The 9,441-nt window shown below is 56.1% G+C and overlaps 2 protein-coding genes across 2 annotated transcripts in view; one reads left to right on the plus strand and one right to left on the minus strand.

Annotated features, from left to right (window-relative positions):
* The window catches only part of SRP68 (signal recognition particle 68), a 38,974-nt gene extending 38,564 nt beyond the window's left edge, over positions 1-410 (minus strand). Inside the window, exon 1 of the mRNA XM_030827502.1 lies at positions 216-410. Within this exon, the coding sequence (XP_030683362.1) occupies positions 216-381 (166 nt within the window). The 5' untranslated portion in view covers positions 382-410. The remainder of the gene's footprint in view (positions 1-215) is intronic.
* A 5,388-nt stretch (positions 411-5,798) lies between these two features.
* Positions 5,799-9,109, plus strand: GALR2 (galanin receptor 2). The gene is made up of 2 exons (XM_003279102.4): positions 5,799-6,807; positions 8,206-9,109. The coding sequence occupies exons 1-2, from the start codon at positions 6,440-6,442 to the stop codon at positions 8,999-9,001; spliced, it is 1,164 nt and encodes a 387-aa protein (XP_003279150.1). The 5' UTR covers positions 5,799-6,439; the 3' UTR covers positions 9,002-9,109.
* Positions 9,110-9,441: the final 332 nt, after the last annotated feature.

Raw genomic sequence — 9,441 nt, forward strand, 5'->3', positions numbered from 1 at the left:
AAAAGGACCTAGCCAAGAGGGCGAGGGGGACACGAGGAAAGATTAGTTGAGAGACAGACCCCCCGGAATTCTGAGCACCAAAAAGTAAGGGCGAGAGAAACTGCAACCCTCGGCCTCTCCTGCCAGGACTTGTCGGGACCCGCCGCCTCTCCCGCCCCCAGCTCTCCAGTTCGACACGTAATCATTGCGAGTTAGGCCCGATTACTCTAGGATACTCTCCAAACTCAGGCTATCCCCAAATTCTTTGTTTGCCTTCGATCCGGCCGAAGGGCGTTCGTTTTCTTTGTTTTCTTCCCCTCCGGCACCACGTCCACCGCCGCTACCGCCGCTGCCACTGCCGCCGCCGCCGCCGCCACCTGGGACCTGCTTCTCAGCAGCCATCTTGCCCCTGCGCCGCAGAGCAAGACGGGATAGGGGAGGCGGGACGACCCGGGTGGGTGAGAGCCGGACCTGCCTGGCCGGGCTGACGGGATAGCGGCGGACTCCGCCGCCGTCGGCCCTTGCTGCAGCAGGGCGCCATGTGCTGGAGCGCGCCTGCGCGAGGGATCCGGTCATCCCGGGCCCGGAATTGTGGCTGGCTAGGTGGGGACTTGAGGCCGCAGTGAGACCGTGGCTGCTGAGATCTCAGGGGTAGTCCCACCTCTCACCCACCAAGGGCGGAGAACCGGAGGTGGACCCCACGTCCTGCATCCTGGACTGGGGATCTGGTTCACGTCCTGCCCAGCAGAAAGCAGGAGACCAAAGACACTGGATTTCGGGGTGTCTGCATCCCCAGGGACTCAAGAGATGGGATCCTCCCTACCGGAACGGAACACCCCGTCCGTAAGGAACCCGCCTCTGCCTGCCCTTTCCTCTGAGGCTGACCATAAGAAAGCCAAGCCGGAGGAAGCGCTGCGCAGTCAGCAGACGGTGTCCTAATTGGGGACTTTGTCAGACCACTTGGGACGGTGGACCCCTGCACTTTGGGGCCATCAGTCCAAAGAGGGAGAAGTGTTGAGACATGGGAAAATATGAATTTTTGCGTTGCACCTTCTAGAGTCTGAGACCTGGGATTCCAATCCCCGCTCCGTCATTAGCGGCAAGGAGATGTTGGGCAAGTAACTTAATCTCCCTGTAAACCTGTTCCTTCATCTATGAAATGGGGATAACCAATTTAAGTGGTTGTTAGGAAGATTAAATGACGGATTTTTTTTTTTCTAGGTAGAGTTTCGCTCTTGTTGCCCAAGCTGTAGTGCAATGGTGCGATCTCGGCTCACTGCAACCTCTGCCTCCTGGGTTCAAGCCATTCTCCTGCCTCAGCCTCCCGAGTAGCTGGGATTACAGGCGCCTGCCACCACGTCCCGCTAATTTTTGTATTTTTAGTGGAGACAGGGTTTCACCATGTTGGCCAGGCTGGTCTCGAACGCCTGACCTCAGGTGATCCGCCTGCCTCGGCCTCCCAAAGTGCTGGGATTACCAGCGTGAGCCACTGCTCCCGGCCTCAGAAGTCAGGCGTTCCAGACCAGCCTGGCCAACATGGTGAAACCCCGTCTCTACCAAAAATACAAAAATTAGCCCGGTGTGGTGGCGGGCGCCAGTAATCCCAGCTACTCGGGAGGCTGAGCGCTTAAAACTCAGGAGGTGGAGGTTGCAGTGGGCTGAGATCGGGCCACTGCACTCCAGCCTGAGTGAGGGAGTGAGACTGTCTCAAAAAAAAAAAAAAAAAAAAAAAAAAAAGTAAGTGTCTGGCCAGGTGCGATGGATCACATCTGTAATCACAGCACTTTGGGAGGCCAGGCTGAAGATTGCTTGAGGCCAGGAGTTCAAGACCAGCCTGGGCAACATAGTGAGACCCCTGTTTCTACAAAAAAAAAAAATTAAATTAGTCAGGAGTGGTGGCACCCACCTGTAGTCCCAGCGACTGGAGAGACTGAAATAGAAGGATTGCTTGAGCCCAGGAGTTTGCGGTTACGATGAGTTATGATCATGCCACTGCACTCCAGGCTGGGTGACAGAACAAGACCCTATCTCTAAAAATAGAGGCCGGGCGCGGTGGCTCAAGCCTGTAATCCCAGCACTTTGGGAGGCCGAGGCGGGCGGATCACGAGGTCAGGAGATCGAGACCATCCTGGCTAACACAGTGAAACCCCGTCTCTACTAAAAATACAAAAAATTAGCCGGGTGTGTTGGCGGGCGCCTGTAGTCCCAGCTACTGGGGAGGCTGAGGCAGGAGAATGGCATGAACCCGGGAGGCGGAGCTTGCAGTGAGCCGAGATCGCGCCACTGCACTCCAGCCTGGGGCACAGAGCAAGACTCCGTCTCAAAAAAAAAATAAATAAATAAATAAAAAAAAATAAAATAAAAATAAGTGAATAAATTTTTTTAAAAAGTAAGTTTCCCAAATATTCATTGATAAGTGAATGGAAAAATAGAACGTGGTGTAACGATACAATGGAATATTATTTTACCATAAAAAGGAGTGAAGTGGCCAGGTACGGTGGCTCATGCCTTTTATCCCAGCATTTTGGGAGGCCGAGGCAGGTGGATCACCTGAGGTCGGGAGTTCAAAACCAGCCTGACCAACATGGAGAAAACCCATCCCTACTAAAAATACAAAATTAGCTGAGTGTGGTGCACATGCCTGTAATCCCAGCTACTCAGGAGGCTGAGGCAGAAGAATTACTTGAACCCGGGAGGCAGAGGTTGCAGTGAGCCGAGATCGTGCCATTGCACTACAGCCTGGCAAAAACAGTGAAACTCCATCTCAAAAAAAAAAAAAAAAGAGTGAAGTACTGATTATGCTACAATGTGGATGAACTTTGAAAAACATCATCCTAAATGAAAGAAGCCACACACAAAAGGCCACATAGTGTATGATTTTGTTTATATGAAATTTTAAGTATAGGCAAATCTGTAGAGACAAAAAGTAGATCCGTGGTTGTCTGGGCCTGTGGAGATGGGGTGGGGATGGAGATGGGAGATTGGAGGCTAAAGGCTAATGGGTATGAGTTTCTTTTGGTGGGGAAGAAAATGTTCTAGAAGTAACTGTGGCAACTGTCACACAACTCTGAATATACTAAAAGCCAAATGAACACTTTAAATGGGCAAATGGTATGATATGTGAATTATATTTCTTTTTTTCTTTTCTTTTCTTTTTTCTTTTTTTTGAGATGGAGTCTCACTCTGTCGCCCAGGCTGGAGTGCAGTGGTGCAATCACGGCTCACTGCAACCTCCACCTCCCAAGTTCAAGCGATTCTTCTGCCTCAGCCTCCCAAGTAGCTGGGACTACAGGCGTGTGCCACCACGCTCAGCTAATTTTTTTTATTATTATTTTTTAGCATAGACGGGGTTTCACCGTATTGGCCAGGCTGGTCTCGAACTCCTGACCTCGTGATCTGCCTGCCTCGGCCTCCCAAAGTGCTGGGATTACAGGTGTGAGCCACTGCGCCCAGCCATGATATGTGAATTATATTTCAACAAAGCTGTTACCAAAAAAAAGCGGGATTATGTTAGTCCTCTAGTCAAAGCCATGCACTGCCGCCTCATTTCATGGAGACTACATGCCACAATCCTTAGATTGGGGGAGAAAAAAATCCCTACACGCTGTGTGTCTCATGTCTCCTACCAAACCCCTTGCTGGTTCAACTCAGGTCATACCATCTTCCCTGCCTCAGGAACACAGGCACACTCCTACCTTATGGCCTTTGCACTGGCTGTGGTCTCTCTCTCTGAAATGCTTTTCTGGCCAGGCATGCTGGCTCATGTCTGTAATCCCAGCACTTTGGGAGGACGAGGCAGGCGGGTCACCTGAGGTCAGGAGTTTGAGAACAGCCTGGCTAACATGGTGAAACCCCATCTCTACTAAAAATCCAAAAAATTAGCTGGGTGTGGTGGCGCATGCCTGTAGTCCCAGGTACTCGGGAGGCTGAGGCAGAAGAATTGCTTGAGCCCTAGAGGCGGAGGTTGCAGTGAGCTGAGATCGCACCATTGCACTCCAACCTGGGTGATAGAGTAAGACTCCATCTCAAAAAAAATAAATAAATAAAAGAAAGAAAAGAAATGCTCTTCCCCTACATATTCGCTTTGCTAGCCCCTCACCGCCTTCAAGTCTTTGCTCAAATGTCAACTTAATGAGGTCTGCCTGACCATCCTGCTTTAAATTTAAATCACCACCACCCTGGTACTCCCAAATCCCCTTACTCTAAGGGGACTTTTTTCCCGAAAGTACTTATCAACTTGCAGTAGCTTAATGCGTTATGTTTATTGTATGTCTCTGTTGCTAGAAAGTTCACGGAGGACCTTGATCTTTGTAGAGCTCACTGGTATAGTATATCCTAAGGACACAGAACAGTGCCTAGTAAGGAGCAGCTGCTGAATAAATATTTGTTGAATAAATAAATGGTAAGCATCTCATAAACACAAACTGTTATCATCTTCCTCTTCAGTGAGTAGGCAGGCAGGGCAGGGGTGTGAATAAGTTTTCCTTACCAAGAGGAGGGAGTAGCTGTGCTCCTGAGAGGCTTTTTTCTTGGGGGAAAAAAGAGGAAAAAGAATATTCTTTTTTTTTTTTTTTTTTGAGACGGAGTCTCGCTCTGTCGCCCAGGCTGGAGTGCAGTGGTGCAATCTCGGCTCACTGCAAGCTCCGCCTCCCGGGTTCACGCCATTCTCCTGCCTCAGCCTCTCCGAGTAGCTGGGACTACAGGCGCCCGCCACCACGCCCGGCTAATTTTTTGTGTTTTTTAGTAGAGACGGGGTTTCACCGTGGTCTCGATCTCCTGACCTCGTGATCCGCCCGCCTCGGCCTCCCAAAGTGCTGGGATTACAAGCGTGAGCCACCGCGCCCGGCCGAAAAAGAATATTCTTGACACTGGGCTCCAGGGACCAGGACAGGGGAAGGTGAGGCAGATATGAAGCTGCAGAGACAAAAGGTGGTGATTTTCAGACCCAGCGGACTGTGAGGCTTAAGTTCTACTTAAATAGTAATGATTCATTGTCCCAAATGCTTGATGCAGAAACAAATGTTTAAGTTTTATTGCAACCTAAACACCATCCAGGGAAATGCTGCTTGTGTGTGGAACTCTACTATTTTGTTTTTTGTTGTTGTTGTTGTTTTGTTTTGTTTTGTTTTGAGATGGAGTCTCACTCTGTCGCCCAGGCTGGAGTGCAGTGGCGCGGTCTCCGCCCACTGCAAGCTCCGCCTCCTGGATTCACGCCATTCTCCTGCCTCAGCCTCCCAGGTAGCTGGGACTACAGGCGTCCGCCACTACGCCCAGCTAATTTTTTGTATTTTTAGTAGAGACAGGCGTGAGCCACCGCGCCCGGCCCTGAACTCTACTGTTTTGAATTTCCTCAAAGTATATGGAATAAGGTCAGGAGAACAAGAATAAGGATCTGATGCATTCAGATTTAACTAACTGGGTTCAGGCCTCTCCCATACATCTCATTCCCTTCTCAGCAGATCCCTCTTAGAAGGAAGTGTTACCATTTCCTTGTTACAGCCGAGGAAACTGAGGCACGGAGCCAAAGACAGAGCCTGACACAATAGATGCTCAATATATTGGATTGAATTGGAGGGAAAACGTTCAATGGGTAAGAGAAGGGAAAAAGGTGGCCGGGCTCGGTGGCTCACGCCTGTAATCCCAGCACTTTGGGAGGCCGAGGCGGGCGGATCACTTGAGGTCAGGAGTTTGAGACCAGCCTGGCCAACATGGTGAAACCCCATTTCTACTAAAAATACAAAAATTAGCCAGGCGTGGTGGCGGACGCCTGTAGTCCCAGCTCCTCAGAAGGCTGAGGCAGGAGAACCCTTTGAACCTGGGAGACGGAGGTTGCAGTGAGCCGAGATCGCGCCACTGCAGTCTAGCCTGGGCGAAAGAGCCAGACTCAGGGGCCCCTCATCCGCCTCCGCCCCGCGTCTCCTCCCCCCGATCTCCCAGGGGTCCTCTTTTGAGGGCACCCCTTCCCCTCGACGGTCCCGGGATGTCCTGCGCGCCTGCCAGGCTGCAGGGAAGCGCCGAGGCGCGCGGAGGCCGAGGCCGGTGCTTTCTGCCGCGCGGCGCACACGCAGGGTCCGGGGTCGACCCCTCCACCGCTCCGGCGTCTGCCAGGGAAGTCAGTCCGCCTGGTCAGCCCAGAACCCCCGACTCCGCGGGCTGGAGCTCGGGAGCAGGCACAAGCGCCATTCTCCGCCCGCGCCGTGGAATGCGCGCCGGGACCACTCCGCAGCCCTTCCCCCAGCGCTGCCGGCCGCTGCTGGGGACAACCTCGCCCTCCTGTCTCTTGCTCCTCCTCCTGACCCCAGCGCACCCCCATCCCCGCCCCAGATGCGGCAAGGCTCCCTCCGCCTTCAGCCCGGCAGAGTCGCACTAGGAGTTGCAGCGGCCGCAGCCCCGGGAGCTTCCCGCTCGCGGAGACCCAGACGGCTGCAGGAGCCCGGGCAGCCTCGGGGTCGGCGGCACCATGAACGTCTCGGGCTGCCCAGGGGCCGGGAACGCGAGCCAGGCGGGCGGCGGGGGAGGCTGGCACCCCGAGGCGGTCATCGTGCCCCTACTCTTCGCGCTCATCTTCCTCGTGGGCACCGTGGGCAACACGCTGGTGCTGGCGGTGCTGCTGCGCGGCGGCCAGGCGGTCAGCACCACCAACCTGTTCATCCTCAACCTGGGCGTGGCCGACCTGTGTTTCATCCTGTGCTGCGTGCCCTTCCAAGCCACCATCTACACCCTGGACGGCTGGGTGTTCGGTTCGCTGCTGTGCAAGGCGGTGCACTTCCTCATCTTCCTCACCATGCACGCCAGCAGCTTCACGCTGGCCGCCGTCTCCCTGGACAGGTGAGCCAGCGCCTTGGCCTCCCTGGGAGATGGGCATCCACGCGGGGGATGGAACGGGAGGCGGGACTGAAGATCAAGAAGGGACGCGCAGAGTGGGAGAGGACACTAAGAAGGCAGTGGAAGACAAGCGGGCGCGGAGGAGGAAAAAGAGGAATAAGAATGGGGGACCGTGGTGTCCCTCGGTTAGATGCGTCCTGGGGCCTCGAAGCCTGGAGAATGTGGCTCTCCAGCGCCGCCCGCGCCTGCCAACGCGCAGCATTTCCCAGTACGACGCGTTTGTGCGCGTTTGTCTCGCTTGAGCTTAATGCCCCCGTGAGGGTGGGATAGGACAAAGTGCCCAATGTACAGAAGAGTTGAGTTCCCAAGTAACTCGCTCAGAGTCGCCAGCCAGGGATCGGGTGCGTGAAGTGACCGTCTGTCTCCTGCAGCCAACTTCAGGCGCCTCCACTGCGCTCGCCTCCAAGCCACGGTTTGGTTGGTTGGTGCAGCTGGTTCAGGTCCAGGCTGTGGATCTTGGGTCCTTTGCGAGGATCCACTCCGGAGTCCCAGCGAGCGTGCCTAAAGGTCCCTAGCTCAGTCCCAGCCCACTCTGCCCCTCGCCTCCAAACAAAACAAAACAAAATAAAACCCAAAACAAGTCAGGGGCCGGGAGAGGAGCGTGCCCTGGGGTTCTCCCTCCCTAGCCAGAGGAGAGGGAGAGAGGCACATTCGGGAGAGCGCGGGACTCAGGTGGAGCTTGAAAGGACACTGGGATGGTTCCTGGGGAGGAAATCCGGGTATTTCCCCTCTTCCTCCTCTGGAAAAACAGAGAGTCGAGGCCAGACTGCCCCCACACCTCCTGTAGCCACTGAGCGCGAAGTGCGTTGGTTGCTTCCGAGCGTGCTGGTGGGATCCACAAAGCTCGGATTCTCTCAGGAATCCCCTGAGAAATTAACTGTCCCTTGCCCAACATGTCTTCTCCAGGCTGTCTGCTAGAGCCTCAACCGCCTCCGCCCTCCCTCCTGCGGCACCGTCACTAGTGGGTAGTCACAGCCTCCCGGAACCCATAGCCGGTTCTCCAACCTTTAGTCTTCAGTGGCTTTGGGGTGCCCTCTCGGTGGAGTCTGTCTGTGGTTGCAGTCCCCGGGGGCAGCGGGAGAATGGCTTGGAGGCGCACCTTTCCTGCTGCGGGGCCCGCCCCGCCCCATTTCCAGGCTCCGCTGAGTGTCTGGGACACGCTGGGACGCCCCCACCTCCGCCCTCACGCCGAGCCTCACCCCCACCTCTTGTGTGTGCGGTGTAACCATGCGCTAAGGACCTTCCTCGAGAGCAGCCTTGGGGCCCGAGGTGCAGGGGTCGCGGCCCGCCAGCGTGAATGCGCCCGCTCAGCCGACGTCTCCCTTCCCGGTCTGACCGCAGGTATCTGGCCATCCGCTACCCGTTGCACTCCCGCGAGCTGCGCACGCCTCGAAACGCGCTGGCAGCCATCGGGCTCATCTGGGGACTATCTCTGCTCTTCTCCGGGCCCTACCTGAGCTACTACCGCCAGTCGCAGCTGGCCAACCTGACCGTGTGCCATCCCGCGTGGAGCGCCCCTCGCCGCCGCGCCATGGATATCTGCACCTTCGTCTTCAGCTACCTGCTTCCGGTGCTGGTTCTCGGCCTGACCTACGCGCGCACCCTGCGCTACCTCTGGCGCGCCGTCGACCCGGTGGCCGCGGGCTCGGGTGCCCGGCGCGCCAAGCGCAAGGTGACACGCATGATCCTCATCGTGGCCGCGCTCTTCTGCCTCTGCTGGATGCCCCACCACGCGCTCATCCTCTGCGTGTGGTTCGGCCATTTCCCGCTCACGCGCGCCACTTATGCGCTTCGCATCCTCTCGCACCTGGTCTCCTACGCCAACTCCTGCGTCAACCCCATCGTTTACGCGCTGGTCTCCAAGCACTTCCGCAAAGGCTTCCGCACGATCTGCGCGGGCCTGCTGGGCCGTGCCCCACGCCGAGCCTCGGACCGTGTGTGCGCTGCCGCGCGGGGCACCCACAGTGGCAGCGTGCTGGAACGCGAGTCCACCGACCTGTCGCACGTGAGCGAGGCGGCGGGGGCCCTTCGTCCCTGCCCCGGCGGTCCCCAGCCACGCACCCTCGAGCCCGGTCCCGGCCCGTCCTGGCAGGGCCCAAAGGCAGGCAACAGCATCCTGATGGCTGATGTGACCTGAAAGCACTCAGCGGGCGCGCTCGGATGTTAGAGTTGGAGTCATTGTTGGGGGACCGTGGGGAGAGCTTTGCCCGTTAATAAAACGCACAAACCATTTCACATGCAGTGACAGCGCTGTTTCGCGTTTCTCATTGTCTTGAGACCCCGTGGGAAGAAGCCTCTGGGGCTTCACAGAGAGGCTCCCTAGGGGTGAGTGCAGGACGCTTTGCAGAGCTACCAGGAAAGAGGGCTGACCACACCCAAGGCAGCCGGGTTACAATCCGCATAAAAATCTGAGTCTGGGGAGCGTGCGACAGAGGCAGGCAGACTGTTTAAGGCGTTCGATAAAGTTGGTCGATGACAGACACAGATGTGTGTTCCCAGTCGCATTTGTGCTCTGTTGTGTGACAGGTCCGTCCTCGCCTGCTTTCAGCTCCCAGGGCCCCTTTGTGTCTGGGCAGC

This window comes from Nomascus leucogenys, chromosome 14 (assembly GCF_006542625.1).
Source record: "Nomascus leucogenys isolate Asia chromosome 14, Asia_NLE_v1, whole genome shotgun sequence".
In the NCBI taxonomy this organism is placed as follows: Eukaryota; Metazoa; Chordata; class Mammalia; order Primates; family Hylobatidae; genus Nomascus; species Nomascus leucogenys.